Below are 27,020 nucleotides of genomic sequence, written 5' to 3'. Positions count from 1 at the left end.
CTGACCCACAAACTGGCCGACATCGTCAAGATCAACAACCAGCTGCGGCGCAACGAGCAGAACGGGGCGGCCGCGCACGTCATCGCCGAGGACGTCAAGCTGCTGCAGTTCCACGTGGCCACCATGGTGGACAACGAGCTGCCCGGCCTGCCCCGGGTACAGAGGGGTCACAGGGGGGTTTTGGGGTGTCCTAGAGAGATTTTAGGGGGTCACAGAAGGGTTTTGGGGTGGCGCGAGGCGAGGGACATTCAGCCGGTGTCCCCAAGTCGTGGCCGTGGACGTCGAGCTGCTGTAGGTCCACGTGGCCACCGTGGTGGACAACGAGCTGCCCAGGGTCCAGGAGAGTCTGGGGGGGTCACGGGGGTTTTGGGGTGTCACAGAGGAGTTTTGGGGTGTCACAGAGGGGTTTTGGGGTGCCCCAGATGGGTTTTGGGGTGTCCCAGAGAGGTTCTGGGGTGTTCCAGATGGGTTTTGGGGTGTCCCAGCTGGGACACAAAGGGGACAAGCAGGGACAGAGCAGCCCGGGAACCCCCAAAGTCCCAGCAGGAGCTGGGGACATTCCCAGGGTGATCAATTTGTGTCCCCCTGTGGATTTTGGATTTTTGGGGTGATTTTGGTGGTTCCAACCCCCCCTGAACCCCAATTTCTCCTCCCCAAGCCATGCACAATTTAGGGGCTCCCCCAAATGTCTTTTGCTCCCCCAAACCCCTCCCTGAACCCTCCCAAGAACCCAGGGTGATCGATTTGTGTCCCCCGGTGAATTTTGGATTTTTGGGGTGATTTTTGGGTTCCAACCCGCCCTGAACCCCCAATTTCTCCTCCCCCAGGCCATGCAGAAGTCGGGGCGCCCCCTGAAGTCCCTGAAGCAGCGGCTGAAGGGGAAGGAGGGTCGGGTTCGGGGCAACCTCATGGGCAAACGGGTGGATTTCTCCGCCCGCACCGTCATCACGCCCGACCCCAACCTGGCCATCGATCAGGTGGGCGTCCCCCGCTCCATCGCCGCCAACATGACCTTCGCCGAGATCGTCACGCCCTTCAACATCGACAGGTGGCCTTGGGGGGGATCTGGGGGGCTTTGGGATGGATTGATGGAGCTCTGGGATGGATTTATGGGGGTTTGGGATGGATTTATGGAGGTTTGAAGAAGATTTATGGAGGTTTGGGATGGATTTATGGGGGTTTGGGGTGGATTTATGGAGGTTTGGGATGGATTTATGGGGGTTTGGGATGGATTTATGGGGTTTTGGATGGATTTATGGGGGTTTGGGATGGATTTATGGGGTTTTGGATGGATTTATGGAGGTTTGGGATGGATTTATGGGGTTTTGGATGGATTTATGGGGGTTTGGGATGGATTTATGGGGGTTTGGGATGGATTTATGGAGGTTTGGGATGGATTTATGGAGGTTTGGGATGGATTTATGGGGGTTTGGGATGGATTTATGGAGGTTTGAAGAAGATTTATGGAGGTTTGGGATGGATTTATGGGGTTTTGGATGGATTTATGGGGGTTTGGGATGGATTTATGGGGGTTTGGGATGGATTTATGGGGGTTTGGGATGGATTTATGGGGGTTTGAGATGGATTTATGGAGCTTTGAAGAAGATTTATGGGGTTTGGGATGGATTTATGGGGTTTGGGATGGATTTATGGGGGTTTGGGATGGATTTATGAGGTTTGGGATGGATTTATGGGGTTTGGGATAGATTTATGGGGGTTTGGATGGATTTATGGGGGTTTGGGATGGATTTATGGGAGTTTGGGATGGATTTATGAGGTTTGGGATGGATTTATGGGGTTTTGGATGGATTTATGGGGTTTGGGATGGATTTATGGGGGTTTTGGCATGGGTATCCCCTGCTCCATCACCATCACTGTCACCATTGGTGGGATCGTCACCTTCAACAGTGACTGGAGGAGTTTGGGGACGATCTGGGGGACTTTGGGGCAGATTTTGGGGTGAATTTGTGGAGGTGTCTGGTGTGGTTGGAGGAGTCTGGAGGAGCTCAGGGAGATTGAAGGGTTAAAGGGATTTTGGGGGGATTTGGGGGATTTTAGGACAGACGTGGGGCAGTTTTGGGATGATTTAGGCACCTTCAGCGAGTTTCGGGGTGGACACAGGGATACGGGGGGCGGACATTAGGATTATTTTGAGTCGACCCCAATAACCCAAAACCACCCCAAACACCCTCTAAACCCCACTGCTCCTCCTCGAGGTGCCTGTGAGAGCGCTGAGGTGCCTCCCTGAGCCCCAAAATCCCCTGAAGTGACCCCAAAACCCCTTAGGCTGCAGGAGCTGGTGCGCAGGGGGAACAGCCAGTACCCGGGGGCCAAGTACATCATCAGGGACAACGGGGACAGGATCGACCTCCGCTTCCACCCCAAGCCCAGCGACCTCCACCTGCAGATCGGCTACAAGGTCAGCGCCCCGGAACCCCAAAACTCACCCCGAGGCTCCCAAAAAAGGACGGACACCAAAAACGGGGAGCGGAACCCGCGACTGCGGGCGGGGATTGTCGGTTTGGGGGGACGGAGCTTTGGGGTTTGGGTCAGTCCCTGGGTTTGGGGTTCAGATCCTGATTTTGGGGTTCAGAGATCTGGGTTTGGGCTTCAGAGCTCTGGATTTGGGGTTCAGATCCTGATTTTGGGGTTCAGAGCTCTGGATTTGGGGTTCAGATCCTGATTTTGGGGCTCAGAGCTCTGGGTTTGGGGTTCGGGGATCTGGATTTGGGGTTCAGATCCTGATTTTGGGGTTCAGAGATCAGGGTTTGGGGTTCAGAGATCTGGGTTTGGGCTTCAGAACTCTGGGTTTGGGGTTCAGATCCTGATTTTGGGGTTCAGAGCTCTGGTTTTGGGGTTCAGATCCTGATTTTGGGGTTCAGAGCTCTGGATTTGGGGCTCAGTCCCTGGGTTTGGGGCTCAGAGCTCTGGATTTGGGGCTCAATCCCTGATTTTGGGGTTCAGAGCTCTGGGTTTGGAGTTCAGATCCTGATTTTGGGGTTCAGAGCTCTGGGTTTGGGGTTCAGATCCTGATTTTGGGGTTCAGAGCTCTGGATTTGGGGCTCAGTCCCTGGGTTTGGGGCTCAGACCTCTGGTTTTGGGGCTCAATCCCTGATTTTGGGGTTCAGAGCTCTGGATTTGGGGATCAGATCCTGATTTTGGGGTTCAGAGCTCTGGATTTGGGGCTCAATCCCTGATTTTGGGGTTCAGAGCTCTGGATTTGGGGCTCAATCCCTGATTTTGGGGTTCTCAGCTCTGGATTTGGGGTTCAATCCATAATGTTGGGATCCGAATTCTAGATGTTGGTTTCAATCCAAAATTTTGGGTTGAAATCTCTGAGATTTGAGGTTCAATCCTCAATTTTTGGCCTTCACCACCACCAGGGAGCGAATTTAACCCCGATCTCCTCGTTCTCCTCGCTCTGACCCCACCGGTTTTGAGGGGAAGATGCCGTTTTTGGGGTGTCCCCCATTTTTGGGGTGTCCCCCGTTTTCGGGGTGTCCTCCTGACTCTTGGGGGGCTTTGGGGACAGGTGGAACGTCACATGTGCGACGGGGACATCGTCATCTTCAACCGGCAGCCCACCCTGCACAAGATGTCCATGATGGGTCACCGGGTCAGGATCCTGCCCTGGTCCACCTTCAGGCTGAATCTGAGGTGAAACAGCCCAAAAACCCCAAAATTTACCCCAAAATGATCCCAAATCCTGCCCTGGTCCATCTTTGCTCTGAATTTGAGGTCCCAGTGTCCCCAGAATGTCCCTGATGTCCCCCCAATGTCCCCACAATGTCCCCAATGTCCCCACAATGTCCCCGATGTCCCCACAATGTCTCAATGTCCCCACAATGTCTCCAATGTCCCCACAACGTCTCAATGTCCCCACGATGTCTCCACGATGTCCCAGTGTCCCCAGAACATCCCTGATGTCCTCTCAGTGTCACCACGTCCTACAACAGTGATGAGATGAACCTGTCCCGTGTCCCTGATGTGACCCCAAAGTCCCTGAGATCCCAGATGTCCCAGTGTCCCCACGGTGTCCCCAATGTCCCTGATGTCCCCTCGCTGTCCCCGCAGCATCACCACGCCCTACAAGGATGATGACATGAACCTACTCCATGTCCCTGCCATGACCCCGATGTCCCTGAGATCCCAGATGTCCCAGTGTCCCCACGATGTCCCAGTGACCACACAACGTACCTGATGTTCCAATGTCCCTGATGTCCCCACGATGTCCCAGTGTCTCCAGAACATCCCTGATGTCCTCTCAGTGTCACCACGTCCTACAACAGTGATGAGATGAACCTGTCCCGTGTCCCTGCCGTGACCCCGATGTCCCTGAGATCCCAGATGTCCCAATGTCCCCGCAATGTCCCCAATGTCCCTGATGTCCCCATGATGTCCCCTCAGTGTCACCATGCCCTACAGCAGTGATGAGATGAACCCACCCCATGTCCCTGCCATGACCCCGATGTCCCTGAGATCCCAGATGTCCCAATGTCCCCACGATGTCCCCGATGTCCCCAATGTCCCCTCGCTGTCCCCGCAGCGTCACCACGCCCTACAACGCCGACTTTGACGGCGACGAGATGAACCTGCACCTGCCGCAGTCGCTGGAGACGCGGGCGGAGATCCAGGAGTTGGCCATGGTGCCCAGGATGATCGTCACCCCCCAGAGCAACCGGCCCGTCATGGGCATCGTGCAGGACACGCTGACGGCCGTGCGCAAGTTCACCAAGAGGGACGTCTTCCTCGAGAGGGTCGGTCTGGGGGGGTTTGGGGTGATTTGAGATGATTTGGGGTTGGTTTGAGGTCCTTTGTGGTGGTTTTGGGGTGATGGACCATGGTTTTGGGGTGATGGACCATGGTTTTGGGGTGATGGACCATGGTTTTGGGGTGATGGACGGTGGTTTTGGGGTGATGGACCATGGTTTTGGGGTGATGGACGGTGGTTTTGGGGTGATGGACCATGGTTTTGGGGTGATGGACCATGGTTTTGGGGTGATGGACGGTGGTTTTGGGGTGATGGGCCATGGTTTTGGGGTGGTGGACCATGGTTTTGGGGTGATGGACGGTGGTTTTGGGGTGATGGACAGTGGTTTTGGGGTGATGGACCATGGTTTTGGGGTGGTGGGCCATGGTTTTGGGGTGATGGACCATGGTTTTGGGGTGATGGACAGTGGTTTTGGGGTGATGGACCATGGTTTTGGGGTGATGGACCGTGGTTTTGGGGTGATGGACCGTGGTTTTAGGGTGATGGACCATGGTTTTGGGGTGATGGACCATGGTTTTGGGGTGATGGATGGTGGTTTTGGGGTGATGGACCATGGTTTTGGGGTGATGGACCATGGTTTTGGGGTGATGGACAGTGGTTTTGGGGTGATGGACCATGGTTTTGGGGTGGTTTCTGCTGTCGTTGCGTTGGACACACTGATGGTTGTGTGGAAGGTCACCAAGAGGGACGTCCTCCTCGAGAGGGTCGATTTTGGGGGGATTTTGGGGGTTTTGGGGATTTGAGATGATTTGGGGTCGGTTTTGGGGTCATTTTGGGGGAGTTTAGGTTGATTTGAGATGATTTGGGGTGGTTTGGGGTGAGATCAGGCGGTTTTGGGGAGGTTTTGAGGGTTTTGTGGAGGACACGCTGATGGTTGGGCACGAGGTCACCACGAGGAACGTCTTCCTCGAGAAGGTTTGGTTTGGGGGGATTTTGGGGGTTTTTAGGACATTTTTAGGAGATTTTGGGGGTTTTTAGGACATTTTTAGGAGATTTCGGGTTTTTTAGGACATTTTTAGGAGATTTTGGGGGTTTTTAGGACATTTTTAGGAGATTTCGGGGGTTTTTAGGACATTTTTAGGAGATTTCGGGTTTTTTAGGACATTTTTAGGAGATTTCGGGGGTTTTTAGGACATTTTTAGGAGATTTCAGGGTTTTTTAGGACATTTTTAGGAGATTTCGGGTTTTTTAGGACATTTTTAGGAGATTTTGGGGGTTTTAGGACATTTTTAGGAGATTTCGGGGGTTTTTAGGACATTTTTAGGAGATTTCGGGTTTTTTAGGACATTTTTAGGACATTTTGGGTTTTTAGGACATTTTTAGGAGATTTCGGGGGTTTTTAGGACATTTTTAGGAGATTTTGGGGGTTTTAGGACATTTTTAGGATATTTTGGGTTTTTAGGACATTTTTAGGAGATTTTGGGTTTTTTAGGACATTTTTAGGAGATTTTGGGATCTCCGTGGGTTCTCTCCTGGATTGGTGACGTTTTTGGCGTGTCCCTCAGGGCGAGGTGATGAACCTGCTGATGTTCCTGTCCACGTGGGACGGCAAGGTGCCCCAGCCGGCCATCCTGAAGCCGCGGCCGCTGTGGACGGGCAAGCAGATCTTCTCGCTCATCATCCCCGGCCACATCAACTGCGTCCGCACGCACAGCACCCACCCCGACGACGAGGACAGCGGCCCCTACAAGCACATCTCCCCCGGGGACACCAAGGTGGGCCTTCCGAGGAGCTCCGGGGCGCTTGGTGGGGTCTGAGGGGGCTTCGGGTGGTTTGATGGGGTTTTGGTGGGATCTGATGGGGTTTGGTGGGATTTGAGGGGGTTTGGTGGGGTTTGAGGGGGTTTTGGTGGGGTCTGAGGGGGCTTTGGTGGATTCTGATGGGGTTTAGTGGGGTCTGATGGGGTTTAGTGGGGTTTGGTGGGGTCTGAGGGGGCTTTGGTGGGGTCTGAGGGGGTTTTGGTGGGGTCTGAGGGGGCTTTGGTGGCGTCTGATGGGGTTTGGTGGGGTCTGATGGGGTTTGGTGGGGTCTGAGGGGGCTTTGGTGGGGTCTGAGGGGGCTTTGGTGGGGTCTGATGGGGTTTTGATGGGATCTGAGGGTGGTTTGATGGAGTTTGATGGGGTTTTGATGAGATCTGATGGGGTTTGGTGGGGTCTGATGGGGTTTGGTGGGATCTGAGGGAGCTTTGGGTGGTTTGATGGGGTTTTGATGAGATCTGAGGGAGCTTTGATGGGACCTGAGGAAGCTTTGGTGGGACCTGAGGGGGCTTTGCTGGAATGTGAGGGAGCTTTGGTGGGACCTGAGGAGGCTTTGGGTGGTTTGATGGGGTTTTGATGAGATCTGATGGGTTTTGATGAGATCTGATGGGTTTTGGTGGGGTCTGATGGGGTTTGGTGGGGTCTGAGGGGGCTTTGGTGGGGTCTGATGGGGTTTGGTGGGGTCTGATGGGGTTTTGGTGGGATCTGAGGGAGCTTTGGTGGGACCTGAGGAGGCTTTGGGTGGTTTGATGGGGTTTTGGTGGGATCTGAGGGAGCTTTGGTGGGATCTCAGGAGTCTTTGGTGGGATCTGAGCCTGATTTGGGTGGCCTGAGGGCACTTGGGATGTTCTCAGGGGGCTTTGGTGGAACTTGAGGAGGTCTTGGAGGGCTTTGTAGACTTTGAGGTGACCCGGGGTCGTTTTTGGGGTGCTCCAGGTGGGTTTTGGGGACTTTTTTTGGACCTTCGAGGTCCTGACCCCGTTCCTCGCATGTCCCCAGGTGATCGTGGAGAACGGGGAGCTCATCATGGGCATCCTGTGCAAGAAGTCCCTGGGGACGTCGGCCGGGTCCCTGGTGCACATCTCCTACCTGGAGATGGGCCACGACACCACGCGCCTCTTCTACAGCAACATCCAGACCGTCATCAACAACTGGCTGCTCATCGAGGGTCAGCGTGCTCCAGGAGCTCCTGGGGACCTTCCTGGTGGCATCTAGTGGGGGTTTGGTCACCTGGGGATCTTCTCAGATCCCAGCTTGGTGGAGCCCTGGAGCTCTTGGGCCCCATTCTTGAGGTCCTGGTGGTTCTTGGACCCCTTTTTTGGGACCTGTGGGGCTGAAAACCTTCTTGGTGGCATCTAGTGGGGGTTTGGTCACCTGGGGACCTTCTCAGGTTCCAACTTGGTGGAGCCCTGGGGCTCTTGGACCCCATCCTTGAGGTCCTGGTGGTCCTTGGACCCTTTTTGGGACAAGGAGGACTCAGGAATTTTGGGGGAGTGTCCCACCCCCATTTCTGTCCCTGAAGGACCTCATTGTCCCCACGTCCTCCCTTTGTCCCACAGCCTGACCAGAACCTGACCCAGGGTTGGTTTTTTGGGGTGAGGGGCTGGAGAAGACCCCAAATTTTGGGGGGGATCCCCCTGAACCCCAAATGTCCCCCCCAGGTCACACCATCGGCATCGGGGACTCCATCGCCGACGCCAAGACCTACCAGGACATCCAGAACACCATCAAGAAGGCCAAGCAGGACGTGATCGAGGTGGGACTCCAGGAGATCCTGGGAGTTTGGGGAATTCCACGAGGTTTGGGAGGTTCCTGGAGGATCTCAGGGGGGTTTGGAGCAGTTCCTGGAGGATCTCAGGAGGTTTGGGAGGTTCCTGGAGGATCTCAGGGGGGTTTGGAGCAGTTCCTGGAGGATCTCAGGAGGTTTGGGTGGTTCCTGGAGGATCTCAGGGGGGTTTGGGGCAGTTTTTGGAGGATCTCAGGAGGTTTGGAGCAGTTCCTGGAGGATCTCAGGAGGTTTGGGTAGTTCCTGGAGGATCTCAGGAGGTTTGGAGCAGTTCCTGGAGGATCTCAGGAGGTTTGGGAGGTTCCTGGAGGATCTCAGGGGGGTTTGGAGCAGTTCCTGGAGGATCTCAGGAGGTTTGGGTAGTTCCTGGAGGGTCTCAGGAGGTTTGGAACAGTTCCTGGAGGATCTCAGGGGGGTTTGGGGCAGTTTTTGGAGGATCTTAGGAGGTTTGGAGCAGTTCCTGGAGGATCTCAGGAGGTTTGGGTGGTTCCTGGAGGATCTCAGGGGGGTTTGGGAGGTTCCTGGAGGATCTCAGGAGGTTTGGATGGTTCCTGGAGGATCTCAGGAGGTTTGGATGGTTCCTGGAGGATCTCAGGAGGTTTGGGAGGTTCCTGAAGGATCTCAGGAGGTTTGGGTGGTTCCTGGAGGGTCTCAGGAGGTTTTGGTTGGTTCTTGTGGAGTTTTTTGGGTTTTTTGGAGCTTCTCAGGTGGCTTTAGCCAGCAGGGGCTGTCGGGGCTCCCTGCTGACCCTTCTGGGGTGGCTTTTGGGGTCTCCAGGTGATCGAGAAGGCCCACAACAACGAGCTGGAGCCCACCCCGGGCAACACCTTGCGCCAGACCTTTGAGAACCAGGTGAACCGGATCCTCAACGACGCCCGCGACAAGACCGGCTCTTCTGCCCAGAAGTCCCTGTCCGAGTACAACAACTTCAAGTCCATGGTGGTCTCGGGGGCCAAGGGCTCCAAGATCAACATCTCCCAGGTTTGGGGGCCTCAGAAGATCCTGGGGGGCTCCATGTGGGGTTTGGGGCAGTTCCTGGAGGATCTCAGGGGGGTTTGGGGCAGTTCCTGGAGGATCTCAGGGGGTTTGGGTGGTTCCTGAAGGATCTCAGGAGGTTTTGAGTGGTTCCTGAAGGATCTCAGGAGGTTTTGGGCGGTTCCTGGAGGATCTCAGGAGGTTTGGGTAGTTCCTGGAGGATCTTGGGATGTTTGAAGCAGTTTTTGGAGGATCTCAGGAGGTTTTGGGTGGTTCCTGAAGGATCTCAGGAGGTTTTGGGTGGTTCCTGAAGGATCTCAGGAGGTTTTGGGTGGTTCCTGAAGAATCTCAGGAGGTTTTGGGTGGTTCCTGAAGGATCTCAGGAGGTTTGGGATGGTTCCTGAAGGATCTCAGGAGCTTTTTGGGCGGTTCCTGAAGGATCTCAGGATGTTTGAAGCAGTTCCTGCAGGATCTCAGGAGGTTTTGGGCGGTTCCTTTGCAATTCTCTGGAGTTCTCCTGACCCGAGGCGCTCCGGGCCGTGTCCCCGCGTGCCCGGCCGTTGTCCCCTCAGGTGATCGCGGTGGTGGGCCAGCAGAACGTGGAGGGGAAGCGGATCCCGTTCGGCTTCAAGCACCGGACGCTGCCGCACTTCATCAAGGACGACTACGGCCCCGAGAGCCGCGGCTTCGTGGAGAACTCCTACCTGGCCGGCCTCACGCCCACCGAGTTCTTCTTCCACGCCATGGGCGGCCGCGAGGGCCTCATCGACACGGCCGTCAAAACGGCCGAGACCGGTCAGTGTCCCCAGAAGGTCCCCGTGGACCTCCCGGGAAGCCAAAACTCCACCCGCGCCACCTCCAGGAGCTCAGAGTTCCAGCGTGGAAACTCTGAGGGCTCCAAACCCTCCCCAGATGCCTCCTGGAGATCCCAAACCCTCCCCAGATGCCTCCTGGAGATCCCAAACCCTCCCCAGATGCCTCCAGGATCCCCAACTCTCCCCAGATGCCTCCTGGAGATCCCCAAACCCTCCCCAGATGTCTTCTGGAGATCCCCAAACCCTCCCCAGATGCCTCCTGGAGATCCCCAAACCCTCCCCAGATGCCTCCTGGAGATTCCCAAACCCTCCCCAGATGCCTCCTGACCCCTGGCCACCCACAGGGTACATCCAGCGGCGGCTGATCAAGTCCATGGAGTCGGTGATGGTCAAGTACGACGCCACGGTCAGGAACTCCATCAACCAGGTGGTGCAGCTGCGCTACGGCGAGGACGGGCTGGCCGGCGAGAGCGTCGAGTTCCAGAACCTGGCCACCCTCAAACCCTCCAACAAGGCCTTCGAGAAGAAGTGAGGGACACGGGGGACGCGGTGGGGACACGGCCCGGGGCAGGGCGTGGTCGTGGGAGTCATTGAAGGGCTCATTTCTGGTGCTGGAGACATCTTGGGGTCTTCAGATGGGGGTTGGGGACATCTTGGGGTCTTCAGATGGGGGTTGGGGACATCTTGGGGTCTTCAAAGGAGTTGGGGACATCTTGGGGTCTTCAGATTTGAGATGGGGACATCTTGGGATCTTCAGATTGGGGTTGGGGACATCTTGGGGTCTTCAGTTGGGAGCTGGGGACATCTTGGGGTCTTCAGATGGGAGTTGGGGACATCTTGGGGTCTTCAAAATGGAGTTTTGGACATCTTGGGGTCTTCAGAGGAGTTGGGAACATCTTGGGGTCTTCAAGTGGTTCCTTCCAAGGTTTCAGACCCATCTTGAGGTCCCCACGTAGCTCCTTCCAGAGGTTGGGGACATTTTGGGGTCTTCTCCTGGCAAACCTGGGTGACATTTTGGTGTCCCCAACCTCTTCCACCCCAAACCAGGACCCGCATTGGTGTCTCCAACCCTTGGTCACGTTTTGGTGTCTCCAACCCTTGGTCACGTTTTGGTGTCTTCCAACCTTTGGTCACGTTTTGGTGTCTTCCAACCTTTGGTCACGTTTTGGTGTCTTCCAACCTTTGGTCATGTTTTGGTGTCCCCAATGTTTGGTCACGTTTTGGTGTCCCCAACCTTCTCCTGCCCCATGCAGACCGAGGGTTTTGATGTCCCCGGGTTTCTCCAGCCTGTCCTGGGTGTCCCCTGGGTGTCCCTGAGGTGTCCCTGAGGTGTCCCCGTGTCCCCCCAGGTTCAAGTTCGACTACACCAACGAGCGGGCGCTGCGCCGGACGCTGCAGGAGGAGCTGGTCAAGGACATCCTGTCCAACGCCCACATCCAGAACGAGCTGGAGCGCGAGTTCGACCGCATGCGCGAGGACAGGGAGGTCCTCAGGGTCATCTTCCCCACTGGGGACAGCAAGGTGACACCAAAACCCACCCCGAAAACCCCCGGGACACCCCAAAACCCGACTGAGATACTCCAAAACCCACCTGGGACATCCCAAAACCCGACTGAGATACTCCAAAACCCACCTGGGACATCCCAAAACCCGACTGAGATACCTCAAACCCAACTGAGATACCCCAAACCCAACTGAGATACCCCAAACCCAACTGAGATACCTCAGACCTAACTGAGATACCTCAAACCCAACTGAGATACCCCAAACCCAACTGAGATACCCAAAACCCAACTGAGATACCCCAAAACCCAACTGAGATACCTCAAACCCAACTGAGATACCTCAAACCCAACTGGGACACCCCAAAACCCAACTGAGATACCCCAAAACCCAACTGAGATACCCCAAACCAAACTGGGATGACCCCAAAACCCAACTGAGATACCCCAAAACCCAACTGAGATACCCCAAACCCAACTGAGATACCCCAAAACCCAACTGAGATATCCAAAACCCGACTGAGATACCCCAAAACCCAACTGAGATACCTCAAACCCAACTGGGACACCCCAAAACCCAACTGAGATACCCCAAAACCCAACTGAGATATCCAAAACCCAACTGAGATACCCCAAAACCCAACTGGGACACCCCAAACCCAACTGGGACACCCCAAAACCCAACTGAGATACCCCCAAACCCAACTGGGACACCCCAAAACCCCAAATTCCAACCAGGACAACACAAAATGTCCACGAAATCCAACCAGGGCACCCTAAAAACTCCTGGGACACCCCAAAACCCAACCGGGATGACCCAAAACCCACCTGGGACTCCCCAAAACCCAACCGAGATGCTCCAAAATCCAACTGCGATGACCCAAAACCCCTCTGAGATGTCCCATTTTTGGGTTCTGACTCCCTCATTTTGGGGTTCTTCCCCAATTTTGGGGTTCTTCTCCTATTTTGGGGCTCTGTCCCCCATTTTTGACCCCTGTCCCCCGTTTTTTTGGGGTTCTCCTCCCCCAGGTGGTGCTCCCCTGTAACCTGCTCCGCATGATCTGGAACGCGCAGAAGATCTTCCACATCAACTCCCGGCTGCCCTCGGACCTGCACCCGGTCAAGGTGGTGGAGGGTGAGTGGTGGCGAGGGTCTGGGGTCCTTCTGGAAGGTTCTGGAAGTCCTTGAGTCCCTCAGGAAAGTTCTGGAGGTCCTTGAGTATCTCAGGAAGGTTCTGGAGTTCCTTGAGTCCCTCAGGAAGGTTCTGGAGATTCTTGAGTTCCTCAGGAAGGTTCTGGAGGTTCTTGAGTCCTTTAGGGGTCCCTCAGGAAGGTTCTGGAGATCCCCAAGTCCCTCAGGAAGCTGTGGTGGGTTTGGGGTCCCTTAGGAAGGTTCTGGAAGCCCTTGAGTCCCTCAGGAATGTTCTGGAGATCCTTGGGTCCCTCAGGAAGGTTCTGGAGATCTTTGAGTCCCTCAGGAGGTGTAGTGGGTTTGGGGACCCTCAGGAAGTTTCTGGAGATCCTCAAGTCCCTCAGGAAGGTTCTGGAGATTCTTGAGTCCTTCAGGAAGGTTCTGGAGGTTCTTGAGTCCTTTAGGGGTCCCTCAGGAAGGTTCTGGAGATCCTTGAGTCCTTCAGGAAGGTTCTGGAGGTTCTTGAGTCCTTTAGGGGTCCCTCAGGAAGGTTCTGGAGATCCTCAAGTCCCTCAGGAAGGTTCTGGAGATCCTTGAGTCCTTCAGGAAGGTTCTGGAGGTTCTTGAGTCCTTTAGGGGTCCCTCAGGAAGGTTCTGGAGATCCTCCAGTCCCTCAGGAAGCCGTGGTGGGCGTGGAGACCCCCAGGAGCTCTCTGGCCGCCCTCGGTGGCCGCCGTGACCGCGCTGTCCGCAGGGGTGAAGGAGCTGAGCCGGAAGCTGGTGATCGTCAACGGGGAGGACCCGCTGAGCCGGCAGGCGCAGGAGAACGCCACGCTGCTCTTCAACATCCACCTGCGCTCCACGCTCTGCAGCCGCCGCATGGTGGAGGAGTTCCGGCTCAGCGGGGAGGCCTTCGACTGGCTGCTGGGGGAGATCGAGTCCAAGTTCAACCAGGCCATTGTGAGGAGAAGGCTTGGGGTCACCTCTGGGGGTTTGGGGTCACCTCTGGGGGTTTGGGGTGACCTCTGGGGGGTTTGGGGTCACCTCTGGGGGGTTTGGGGTGACCTCTGGGGGGTTTGGGGTCACCTCTGGGGGTTTGGGGTCACCTCTGGGGGGTTTGGGGTGACCTCTGGGGGGTTTGGGGTCACCTCTGGGGGTTTGGGGTCACCTCTGGGGGGTTTGGGGTCAGTGTTTGGGGTTTGGGGTCACCTCTGGGGGGCTTGGGGTCACCTCTGGGGGTTTGGGGTCAGGGTTTGGGGTTTGGGGTCAGATCTTGGGGAACCTTCGACTGGCTGCTGGGGGAGATCGAGTCCAAGGTCAACCAGGCCATCGTGAGGAGAAGGCTTGGGGTCACCTCTGGGGGTTTGGGGTCACCTCTGGGGGTTTGGGGTGACCTCTGGGGGTTTGGGGTCACCTCTGGGGGGCTTGGGGTCACCTCTGGGGGGTTTGGGGTGACCTCTGGGGGTTTGGGGTCAGTGTTTGGGGTTTGGGGTCACCTCTGGGGGGCTTGGGGTCACCTCTGGGGGTTTGGGGTCACCTCTGGGGGGTTTGGGGTCAGGGTTTGGGGTTTGGGGTCACCTCTGGGGGGTTTGGGGTGACCTCTGGGGTGTTTGGGGTCAGATCTTGGGGAACCTTCGACTGGCTGCTGGGGGAGATCGAGTCCAAGTTCAACCAGGCCATCTTGAGGAGAAGGCTTGGGGTCACCTCTGGGGGTTTGGGGTGACCTCTGGGGGGTTTGGGGTGACCTCTGGGGGGTTTGGGGTCACCTCTGGGGTGTTTGGGGTAATTTCTGGGCTTTGGTGACCCCGCTGTGACGTTCTCCTGTCCCCGTGTCCCCTCAGGCCCACCCCGGGGAGATGGTTCAGGTCACTGTGGGGTTTGGTGACGTTCTCCTGTCCCCGTGTCCCCTCAGGCCCACCCCGGGGAGATGGTTTGGGGTCACCATGGGGTTTGGTGACCTTCTCCTGTCCCCGTGTCCCCTCAGGCCCACCCCGGGGAGATGGTTTGGGGTCACTCTGGGGTTTGGTGACCCCACTGTGACGTTCTCCTGTCCCCGTGTCCCCTCAGGCCCACCCCGGGGAGATGATTCAGGTCACTGTGGGGTTTGGTGACGTTCTCCTGTCCCCGTGTCCCCTCAGGCCCACCCCGGGGAGATGATTCAGGTCACTGTGGGGTTTGGTGACGTTCTCCTGTCCCCGTGTCCCCTCAGGCCCACCCCGGGGAAATGGTGGGCGCTCTGGCCGCGCAGTCCCTGGGCGAGCCGGCCACGCAGATGACCCTCAACACCTTCCACTACGCGGGGGTGTCGGCCAAGAACGTCACGCTGGGCGTGCCGCGCCTCAAGGAGCTCATCAACATCTCCAAGAAGCCCAAGACGCCGTCGCTCACCGTGTTCCTGCTGGGCCAGAGCGCCCGCGACGCCGAGCGCGCCAAGGTGGCACCGGGGACGGCGGCTGGGGCTCCGGGGTGGTCTGCTGGTGGCTTTGTGACCTCAGCTCTGTGGTGGCCCTGTGGGTTTGGGTCACCTCTGTGTCCCCACAGCTCCGTGGTGGCCCTGTGGGTTTTGGTCACCTCCTTGTCCCCACAGCTCTGTGGTGGCCCTGTGGGTTTTGGTCACCTCTGTGTCCCCACAGCTCTGTGGTGGCTCCATAGCTTCATGTCCCTGTGGTGGCCCTGTGGCTTTGTGTCCCCTCTGTGTCCCCACAGCCCCGTGGTGGCTGTGGTGGCTCCATGGCTCCAGGGTCACCATGTCCCTGTGGTGGCCCTGTGCCTTTGTGTCACCTCTGTGTCCCCATGTCTTCCATGTTCCCATGTCCCCTCAGGACGTCCTGCGCCACCTGGAGCACACCACACCCAGTGTCCCCTGATTGTCCCCAATGTCCCCTCAGTGTCCCCAGGACACCCTGTGCCACCTGGAGCACACCACACTCCTCATGTCCCAAATGTCCCCTGAGTGTCCCCAATGTCCCCAGGACATCCTGTGCCACCTGGAGCACACCACGCTGCCCATGTCTCCAATGTCCCCTGACTGTCCCTGATGTCCCCTCAGTGTCCCCAATGTCCCCTCAGTGTCCCCAGTGTCCCCTGACTGTCCCCAATGTCCCCAGGACATCCTGTGCCACCTGGAGCACTGCACACTGCCCATGTTTCCAATGTCCCCTGACTGTCCCTGATGTCCCCAATGTCCCCTCAGTGTCCCTGATGTCCCCTCAGTGTCCCCAGGACATCCTGTGCCACCTGGAGCACACCACGCTGCCCATGTCTCCAATGTCCCCTAACTGTCCCTGATGTCCCCTGACTGTCCCTGATGTCCCCTCAGTGTCCCCAGTGTCCCCTGACTGTCCCCAATGTCCCCAGGACATCCTCTGCCACCTGGAGCACACCACACCCAGTGTCCCCTCAGCGTCCCCAATGTCCCCTCAGTGTCCCCATGTCCCCTGACTGTCCCTGATGTCCCCTCAGTGTCCCTGATGTCCCCTCAGTGTCCCCATGTCCCCTCAGTGTCCCCAATGTCCCCTCAGTGTCCCTGATGTCCCCTCAGTGTCCCCATGTCCCCTGACTGTCCCCATGTCCCCAGGACATCCTGTGCCGCCTGGAGCACACCACGCTGCGCAAGGTGACGGCCAACACCGCCATCTACTACGACCCCAACCCTCAGAGCACGGTGGTGGCCGAGGACCAGGAGTGGGTCAACGTCTACTACGAGATGCCCGACTTCGACGTCAGCCGCATCTCGCCGTGGCTGCTGCGCGTCGAGCTCGACCGCAAGCACATGACCGACCGCAAGCTCACCATGGAGCAGATCGCCGAGAAGATCAACGCCGGTGCGTGGGCCGGACACGGGGCATCTGGGGGGGTGGAGGAACCCTGGGGGTGTTTGAGGCACTTGGAGGGGGTTTGAGATGACCCAGATGAGGTTTGAGGGCATCTGAGCAGCTTTTGAGGGGTCTGGAGGGGGTTTGAGGTGGCTTGGATGAGGTTTGAGGGTATCTGAGCAGCTTTTGAGGGGTCTGGAGGGGGTTTGAGGTGGCTTGGATGAGGTTTGAGGGCATCTGAGCAGCTTTTGGGGGGTTTTGAGAGACCTGGAGGGGCTTTGAAGTGACCTGGATGGGGTTTGAGGGCATCTGAGCTGCTTTTGAGGGGTCTGGATGGGGTTTGAGGTGACCTGGATGAGGTTTGAGGGCACCTGAGGAGCTTTTGGAGGGTTTTTGGTGACCCCTGAAGGCACCTGAGGGCTCTTCAAGGAGTTCTGGGTGAGCCTGGAGGAGCTTTGGGATGATCTGGGCGAGCTCTGGGGGTTCCTGGCAGATCTTTGAGGAGACCCTGGAGGTCCCTCGGGTGCCGTGACCATGGAGGTGACCCCGTCCCACCCGTGTCCCCTCCCAGGCTTTGGTGACGACCTCAACTGCATCTTCAACGACGACAACGCCGAGAAGTTGGTGCTGCGCATCCGCATCATGAACAGCGACGAGAACAAGATGCAGGAGGTGGGCGAGGACCTGGGGACACCTCGGGGGACACCTGGGGTGGCCTGGGCCTCACCTCTGCCCCACCGTGTCCCCAGGAGGAGGAGGTGGTGGACAAGATGGACGACGACGTCTTCCTGCGCTGCATCGAGTCCAACATGCTGACGGACATGACCCTGCAGGGCATCGAGCAGATCAGCAAGGTGGGGACACCTGGGGGGTCCATGAAGGGGTGGGAGGTCTTCAAGGATACCTGGAGAGCTCCATGGTGACCTTGAGAAGGTCCTGGATGGTCCCTGGTGACACCTTTAGAAGATCTGGGTCACCCGTGGTGACACCTGTGGGTACCTGAGAAGATGAGAGGTTCTCTGAGGGTTCAAGATCTCCAGGTAGATCTTGAGGAGCATCAGGAGTTCCCCATGGAGACTTCTGGGAGGTTCCAAGAGACCTTGAGAAGGTCCTGGATGGTCCCTGGTGACACCTCTGGGCACCTGAGAAGATCTTTGGGTACCAACCAGGTGCTCTGAGGGTTCAAGATCTCCAGGTAGATCTTGAGGAGCATTGGGAGCTCTCCATGGAGACTTTTGGGGAGGTTCCAAGAGACCTTGAGAAGATGTGGGTCACCCGTGGTGACACCGTGGTGACACCTGTGGGTACCTGAGAAGATGAGAGGTTCTCTGAGGGTTCAAGATCTCCAGGTAGATCTTGAGGAGCATCGGGAGCTCTCCATGGAGACTTTTGGGGAGGTTCCAAGAGACCTTGAGAAGATGTGGGTCACCCGTGGTGACACCGTGGTGACACCGTGGTGACACCTGTCCCGCCTGCCCAGGTGTACATGCACCTGCCGCAGACGGACAACAAGAAGAAGATCATCATCACCGAGGACGGGGAGTTCAAGGCTCTCCAGGAGTGGATCCTGGAGACCGACGGCGTCAGCCTCATGCGGGTGCTGAGCGAGAAGGACGTGGACCCCGTGCGCACCACCTCCAACGACATCGTGGAGATCTTCACCGTGAGTCGCCTGGGCTGGGGACACACCTGGGGTGGGGACACCTGGGGGTGGGGACACACCTGGGGGTGGGGACACACCTGGGGGTTCCTGGAGATCTTCACTGTGGGTCACCTGGGCTGGGGACACACCTGGGGTGGGGACACCTGGGGGTGAGGGACATCATGATCCTCATGGTGGAGATCTTCACCGTGAGTCGCCTGGGCTGGGGACACACCTGGGGTGGGGACACCTGGGGGTGGGGACACCTGGGGGTGGGGACACCTGGGGCTGGGGACACCTGGGAGTGGGGACACACCTGGGGGTTCCTGGAGATCTTCACTGTGGGTCACCTGGGCTGGGGACACACCTGGGGGTGGGAACACCTGGGGGTGAGGGACATCATGATCCTCATGGTGGAGATCTTCACCGTAAGTCACCTGGGCTGGGGACACACCTGGGGTGGGGACACACCTGGGGGTGGGAACACACCTGGGGGTTCCTGGAGATCTTCACTGTGGGTCACCTGGGCTGGGGACACACCTGGGCTGGGGTTTGAGGGACACACCTGGGCTGGGCTTTGAGGGACATCATGGTCCTCGTGGTGGAGATCTTCTCTGTGAGTCACCCTTGGATTTGGGAATTCCCAACCCTTGGATTTGGGATTTCCCACTCCCTGAATTTCAGGAATTCCAACCCCCTGGATTTCGGAATTCCCACTACCTGGATTTCAGGATTTCCACCTCCTGAATTTTGGGAATTCCCTGAATTTTGGGATTTCCCACCCCCTGTATTTTGAGCATTCCCACCCCTTGGATTTGGGATTTCCTCCCCCCTGGATTTCGGGATCTCCCCGGATTTCGGGAATTCCCGGATTTCGGGATCTCCCCGGATTTCGGGATCTCCCCGGATTTCGGGAATTCCCGGATTTCGGGATTTCCCCGGATTTCGGGATCTCCCTGGATTTCGGGATCTCCCCGGATTTCGGGAATTCCCGGATTTCGGGATCTCCCCGGATTTCGGGAATTCCCAGATTTCGGGAATTCCCGGATTTTGGGATCTCCCCGGATTTTGGGAATTCCCGGATTTCGGGATCTCCCCGGATTTCGGGAATTCCCGGATTTTGGGATCTCCCCGGATTTCGGGATCTCCCCGGATTTCGGGAATTCCCGGATTTCGGGATCTCCCCGGATTTCGGGATCTCCCCGGATTTCGGGAATTCCCGGATCGCGGCAGGTGCTGGGGATCGAGGCGGTGCGCAAGGCGCTGGAGCGGGAGCTGTACCACGTCATCTCCTTCGACGGTTCCTACGTCAACTACCGGCACCTGGCGCTGCTGTGCGACACCATGACCTCGCGCGGACACCTGATGGCCATCACCCGGCACGGCGTCAACCGCCAGGACACCGGGCCCCTGATGAAGTGCTCCTTCGAGGAGACGGTGTGGGATTTGGGAACGGGGATGGGATGGGAATGGGAATGGGAATGGGAATGGGATTGGGGATTGGGAATGGGAATGGGAATGGGATGGGAATGGGGGATTGGGAATTGGGAATGGGAATGGGGATGGGAATGGGAATGGGAATGGGAATGGGAATGGGAATGGGGATGGGAATGGGAATGGGGATGGGAATGGGAATGGGAATGGGAATGGGAATGGGAATGGGATGGGAATGGGAATGGGGATGGGAATGGGGATGGGGATGGGAATGGGAATGGGAATGGGGATGGGGTGGGAATGGGAATGGGAATGGGAATGGGGATGGGAATGGGAACGGGGATGGGAATGGGAACGGGGATGGGAATGGAATGGGAATGGGAATGGGAACGGGAAGTGGAGTGCTCCTTCAAGGAGACGGTGTGGGATTTGGGAACGGGGGATTGGGAATGGGGATTGGGGATGGGGAACGGGGTGGGAAGTGCTCCTTTGAGGAGATGGTGCAGGAATGGGAATGGGGGATTGGGAATGGGAATGGGGGATTGGGGTGGGAATGGGGAATTGGGAACGGGTTTTGGGAATGGGGGACTGGAATGGGGGATTGCAGTGGGAACAGGAATTGGAATGAGGGATTGCAGTGGGAACAGGAATTGGGGTGGGGATGGAAATAAGAATTGGGGAATGGGAATTGGGATGGAAATGGCGTTTGTGGGCTGGGAATGGGAATTGGGATGGGGATGGGGTTCGGAGCTGGGAACAGGAATTGGGGTGGGAATGGGGTTTGGGGGGGCCGGGAATGGGAATTGGGATGGGGATGGGGTTTGGGGGGGCTGGGAATGGGAATTGGGGTGGGAATGGGGTTTGGGGGGGCCGGGAATGGGAATTGGGATGGAAATGGCGTTTGTGGGCTGGGAATGGGAATTGGGATGGGGATGGAGTTTGGGGGGGCTGGGAATGGGAATTGGGGTGGGAATGGGGTTTGGGGGGGCTGGGAACAGGAATTGGGGTGGGGATGGGGTTCGGAGCTGGGAACAGGAATTGGGGTGGGGATGGGGTTCGGAGCTGGGAATGGGAATTGGGATGGGGATGGGGTTTGGGGGGGCTGGGAACGGGAATTGGGATGGGGATGGAGTTTGGGGGGGCTGGGAATGGGAATTGGGGTGGGAATGGGGTTCGGAGCTGGGAACGGGGGATCCTGCGGGCACGTCCCAGGATTTGGGGTTCAGCGAGGACGTCCAAAGGCCGAGGCCGATTTCGGGGTGTCCCCTCGCTCAGGTGGACGTCCTGATGGAGGCGGCTGCCCACGGGGAGAGCGACCCCATGAAGGGCGTGTCCGAGAACATCATGCTGGGCCAGCTGGCCCCGGCCGGCACCGGCTGCTTCGACCTCCTGCTGGACGCCGAGAAGTGCAAGCACGGCATGGAGATCCCCAGCGCCCTGCCCGGCCTCGGCGTCGGCGGCTGTGAGTCCCCAGAACCCCGGGGACACCCCCCGGAAATCTGGGACACCCCCAGGAAAACGGGGGGACATCCCTGGGAACGGTGGCTGGGTTCCTCCAGGAACACCTTTGGACACCTCAAGGGTGGTGGCACCGAGACCTTCAAGGTCGTGGTAGTCATTGGCCAGTTGTGGGTGTCCCATGGCAATTGGGGCAGCCTCAGATTTTGGGGTACACCAGGAGTGGATCCTCCAAGGGAGGAGTTAGGGTTGTGGTGGTGGTGGTGACACAAAGACCCCCGATGTCACCCAGGTCACCACCGTGTCCCAGCTCTGGTCACCTGGTGTCCCCCAGATGTTGATATCTCCCAGATGTTGATGTCCCCCACATGTCAATGTCCCCCCGATGTTGATAGCCCCCAGATGTCAATGTTCCCCAGATGTCAATGTCCTCCAGATGTTGATATCCCCCAGATATTGATGTCCCCCAGATGTCGGTGTCCCCCAGATGTTGATATCCCCCAGATATTGATATCCCCCAGATGTCGGTGTCCCCCAGATGTTGATGTCTCACACATGTCAATGTCCCCCAGATGTCAATGTCCCCCAGATGTTGATATCCCCCCGATGTTGATGTCCCCCAGATGTTGATATCTCCCAGATGTTGGTGTCCCCCCGATGTCAATATCCCCCACATGTCGATGTCCCCCAGATGTTGGTGTCCCCACATTGTTGATGTCCCCCACATGTCGGTGTCCCCCCGATGTCAATGTCCCCCACATGTCGATGTCCCCCATTGTTGATGTCCCCCACATGTCAATGTCCCCCCGATGTCAATGTCTCCCACATGTTGATGTCCCCCAGATGTTGGTGTCCCCCCATTGTTGACGTCCCCCACATGTCGATGTCCCCCGATGTTGACGTCCCCCGTATTTTGGGGTGCCCCCGGTGTTGGGGCGCGCTGACCCCGCTCTCTCCGCAGCCACCGGGATGTTCTTCGGCTCGGCCCCCAGCCCCATGGGGGGGATGTCCCCGGCCATGACCCCCTGGAACCAGGGCGCCACCCCGGCCTACGGCGCCTGGTCCCCCAGCGTGGGTGCGTTGGGGCACTGGGACGCACTGGGAGGGACTGGGAGGGACTGGGACGCACTGGGAGGGACTGGGAGGGAACTGGGATGGACTGGGAGGGAACTGGGACTGACTGGGAGAACTGGGAGGGACTGGGAGGGAACTGGGAGGGAACTGGGAGGGACTGGGATGGACTGGGACGGACTGGGAGGGAACTGGGACGGACTGGGAGGGACTGGGAGGGAACTGGGACGGACTGGGAGGGACTGGGAGGGAACTGGGACGGACTGGGAGGGAACTGGGAGGGACTGGGACGAACTGAGACGGACTGGGACGGACTGGGAGGGAACTGGGAGGGACTGGGACGAACTGGGACGGACTGGGACGGACTGGGAGGGAACTGGGAGGGACTGGGACGAACTGGGACGGACTGGGAGGGACTGGGAGGGGTTCTTGGGGGGTCTGGGGTAAAAAGGGGTCACTGGGCTGGCTGTGGGGGGAAGTTGGGGTGCACTGGGGGGTGAATTGGGGATGATGAGGGGTCCCCTGACCCCTTTTCCCCCCCCAGGCAGCGGGATGGGGCCGGGTTGTGTTTAAGGGCTGGTTTTGGTGTCCTGGGCCAGTTTTGGGGTCCCGGGCTGTATTTGAGGGTGGTTTTGGGGTCTCAGGTTCTGTTTGGGGCTGGTTTTGGGGTCCTGGGCTGTTTTTGGGGTCCTGGGCTGTATTTGAGGGTGGTTTTGGGGTCTCAGGTTCTGTTTGGGGCTGGTTTTGGGGTCCTGGGCTGTATTTGAGGGTGGTTTTGGGGTCCCGGGCTGTTTTTGGGGTCCCGGGCTGTTTTTGGGGTGCCGCTGACCCCTCTCCCCCACAGGCAGCGGGATGACCCCGGGCGGGGCCGGGTTCTCCCCCAGCGCCGCCTCCGACGCCTCCGGCTTCAGCCCCGGCTACTCCCCGGCCTGGTCACCCACACCCGGCTCGCCGGGGTCCCCCGGCCCCTCCAGCCCCTACATCCCCTCCCCCGGTGAGTACAGCCCCGAAAACACCCCAAAACACCCTGAAATAACCCCAAACACCCGAAAACACCCTGTAACACCCAGCAACAACCCAGAACTCACTGAAACACCCTAAAACACCATGAAATAACCCCAAACACCCGAAAACACCCTGTAACACCCAGCAACAACCCAGAACTCACTGAAACACCCTAAAACACCCTGAAATAACCCCAAACACCCGAAAACACCCTGTAACACCTAGCAACAGCCCAGAACTCACTGGAACACCCTGAAATAACCCCAAACACCCTCAGAACACCCTGTAACACCCAGCAACAACCCAGAACTCACTGGAACACCCTGAAATAACCCCAAACACCCTCAGAACACCCTGTAACACCCAGCAACAACCCAGAACTCACTGGAACACCCTGAAATAACCCAAAACTCCCTGTAACACCCAACAACACCCCAGAACTCACTGGAATACCCTAAAATAACCCAGAACACCCGTAAAATACCCTGTAACCCCTAACAACAGCCCAGAACTCACTGAAACACCTGAAAATACCCTGAAAATAACAAAACCACCCTCAAAACACTGCGTAACCCCTAACAACACCCCAAACACACTGAAACACCCTAAAATACCCTTAAAATAATGAAAACACCCGTGAAACACCCTATAACACCTGACAACACCCCAAACACACTGAAACAGCCTGAAATAACACAAAAGATCCATAAAATACCCTGTAACCCCTATCAACACCCCAAAACTCACTGAAACACCCCAAAACAGCCCCATAGCAGCCCATCACTGAGCCCCACAACACCCGAACAGCACCTCAAAGGGACCCCCTACACCCCACCACCAGCAACAGCCCCACAACACCTGAACCACACCTCAAAGGGCCACACAGCCCTCTACAACACCCCCACAACACCCCACCACCCTCCCCAACACCCTCCTGACCCCCGTGTCCTCTCTCCGCAGGTGGGGCCATGTCCCCCAGCTACAGCCCGACGTCCCCCGCCTACGAGCCGCGGTCGCCGGGGGGCTACACCCCACAGAGCCCCAGCTACAGCCCCACCTCGCCCAGCTACAGCCCCACGTCCCCCAGCTACAGCCCCACCTCGCCCAACTACAGCCCCACCTCGCCCAGCTACAGCCCCACGTCCCCCAGCTACAGCCCCACCTCGCCCAGTTACAGCCCCACCTCTCCCAGTTACAGCCCCACGTCCCCGAGCTACAGCCCCACCTCGCCCAGTTACAGCCCCACCTCGCCCAGCTACAGCCCCACCTCGCCCAGCTACAGCCCGACGTCCCCCAGCTACAGCCCCACCTCGCCGAGCTACAGCCCCACCTCGCCGAGCTACAGCCCCACCTCGCCCAGTTACAGCCCCACTTCTCCCAGTTACAGCCCGACCTCGCCCAGTTACAGCCCAACATCCCCAAGCTACAGCCCCACCTCGCCCAACTACAGCCCCACCAGCCCCAACTACACCCCGACCTCTCCCAGCTACAGCCCCACCTCTCCCAGTTACAGCCCCACCAGCCCCAACTACACCCCGACCTCACCCAACTACAGCCCCACCTCGCCCAGCTACAGCCCCACGTCACCCAGCTACAGCCCCACCTCGCCCAGTTACTCCCCGTCCAGCCCCCGCTACACCCCGCAGTCGCCCACCTACACCCCCAGCAGCCCCAGCTACAGCCCCAGCAGCCCCAGCTACAGCCCCACCTCCCCCAAGTACACCCCGACCAGCCCCAGCTACAGCCCCAGCTCCCCCGAGTACACCCCGACCTCGCCCAAGTACAGCCCCACCTCGCCCAAGTACAGCCCCACCTCGCCCAAGTACAGCCCCACCTCGCCCACCTACAGCCCCACCACGCCCAAGTACAGCCCCACCTCGCCCACCTACAGCCCCACCTCGCCCGTCTACACCCCGACGTCGCCCAAGTACAGCCCCACCTCGCCCACCTACAGCCCCACCTCGCCCAAGTACAGCCCCACGTCACCCACCTACAGCCCCACCTCGCCCAAGGGCTCCACCTACAGCCCCACGTCCCCCGGCTACAGCCCCACCTCACCCACCTACAGCCTCACCAGCCCGGCCATCAGCCCCGACGACAGCGACGACGACAACTGAGGCTCGGCCTGTGGGCGCGGGGGTGGCACCCCCCGAAACCCCCGCCCCAGGCCGTGGGCGTGACCCCCAGATGGCCACGGGGGCGGGGCTGTTGTCGCTCCCCAACAACCCCACCTCGATCCGGGCACGGGGTTGTCGTCACCCCCGAACCCCGCAGGCCGTGGGGGTGACCCCAGCATTGATTTGGGGCCGCGGTGGTTGTCACCCCCCAAAAACCCGGATGGATACGGGGTCGGGAGCGTCACCCCCTGAACCCCCGAATTCTGACGGGCTCGGGGTGGTTGTCACCCCCGAACCCCGCAGGCCGCGGGGGTGACCCCAAAACTCACACAGGGGCGGCGGCGTCACCCCCACGCTGCAGTGGGGTCGGGGGTGTCACCCCCCCAAAACCCACAACAGCCGTGGGGGTGACACCCGAATTCCCGTGGGAACGGGGTTGTCACCCCCAAACCCCAACGTCCAACGGCAACGGCGGTGTCACCCCAAATGCAAATGTGCTTGGGGTTGTCACCCCAAATGCAAATGAGCTTGGGGTTGTCACCCCAAATGCAAATGAGCTTGGGGTTGTCACCCCCAAACCACCAAGTTTCGGTGGGGACAGGGCTGTTGTCACCCCCCGGGTCCCCACGGACTGTTGGGGTGACCCTGGAATTGGGGTGACACCAGAGGGTGGTGATGGCCAAATTTGGGGTCCCCCCCCAGAACTGGAGGGACCCTCAGGTTTGAGGGGGAACTTGACCCCAAAGTTCAGAGGGGGCAACCCCCAAACTCGGGGGGACCCCCAAACTCGGGGGGACCCCTAAATTAGAGTAAAACCCTAAATCGGGGTGAAACCCTAAATCGGGGGGTTGATCCCCAAACCCGGCTCTGACCCTTAAATTTGGGGTGACCCCCGAGCCGAGGGTGACCCCCCCCCCAAGTTAGAGGTGACCCCCAAGTCGGGGGGGGGGAGGGGCTGGTGTGGGAGCCCCCCCCCCAGTTTTGGGGGGGCCGGTGGGGGGTTGTAATTTATGGGGTTCGTTAATGAGGGGGAGGGGGAGGGGGGCGCTCGGTGGTGGCGGTTTGGGGGTTCGGGGGGGGGGTCCTCTGCCCCTCCCCCACCCCCCATTTATTTTGCTGTTTTGACTTTCGGGGTTGTTGTGGGGGGAGGGGAAGAGAATTTTGGGGGATTTCAGATTTTGGGGGCAGTTAATAAAAGTTTTATTGATTTTCACCCGTGACTTTTTTTTGGGGGGAGAGAGGAGACCCCAAAATTCCTCATTTGGGGCCACCTGGACACACCTGGGCACCTGTGGGGGGGCCCTGAGGGACTTGAGGGGGACGTGGAGGAACATCACGGTGGGTATGGCTGGGTCCTGGAGGAACATCACGGCTGGGTCGTGGTGGCCACGGTTGGGTTGTGGTGGCTGTGGTTGGGTCATGGTTGAGTCATGGTGGCCATGATTGGGTCATGGTGGCCGTGGTGGCTGTGGTTGGCTGATGGTGACCATGGTTGGGTCATGGTTGGGTTGTGGTGGCTGTGGTTGGGTCATGGTGGCCATGGTTGGGTCATGGTTGGGTTGTGGTGGCCATGGTGGCCGTGGGTGGGTGATGGTGGCCATGGTTGGGTCATGGTGGTCATAGTTGGGTTGTGGTGGCTGTGGTTGGGTCATGGTGGCCGTGGTTGGGTCATGGTTGGGTCAAGGTCGCCATGGTTGGGTCCCAGCTGCCCCAGGACCCTTTTGGTGTCATTTTTGGGGTC

At 58.3% G+C, this 27,020-nt stretch overlaps 1 protein-coding gene across 1 annotated transcript; it reads left to right on the top strand.

Annotated features, from left to right (window-relative positions):
* Nucleotides 1–25,294, top strand: POLR2A (RNA polymerase II subunit A; the record flags this gene model as incomplete). Its single annotated transcript, XM_077789463.1, has 24 exons — nucleotides 1–156; nucleotides 828–1,048; nucleotides 2,287–2,419; nucleotides 3,533–3,657; nucleotides 4,547–4,757; nucleotides 6,277–6,486; nucleotides 7,528–7,696; nucleotides 8,190–8,284; nucleotides 9,092–9,295; nucleotides 9,862–10,084; nucleotides 10,449–10,632; nucleotides 11,454–11,625; nucleotides 12,636–12,741; nucleotides 13,492–13,697; nucleotides 14,947–15,171; nucleotides 16,315–16,561; nucleotides 17,124–17,224; nucleotides 17,302–17,406; nucleotides 18,033–18,215; nucleotides 19,428–19,631; nucleotides 20,904–21,090; nucleotides 22,048–22,161; nucleotides 23,002–23,151; nucleotides 24,123–25,294. Coding segments are annotated over 24 exons (5,088 nt in total), but the record flags the coding sequence as incomplete, so codon positions are not given.
* Between the last annotated feature and the right edge of the window lie 1,726 nt (nucleotides 25,295–27,020).

This window comes from Lonchura striata, chromosome 34 (assembly GCF_046129695.1).
Source record: "Lonchura striata isolate bLonStr1 chromosome 34, bLonStr1.mat, whole genome shotgun sequence".
NCBI classification, from domain to species: Eukaryota; Metazoa; Chordata; class Aves; order Passeriformes; family Estrildidae; genus Lonchura; species Lonchura striata.
This window is presented reverse-complemented; position numbering and strand designations above follow the sequence as displayed.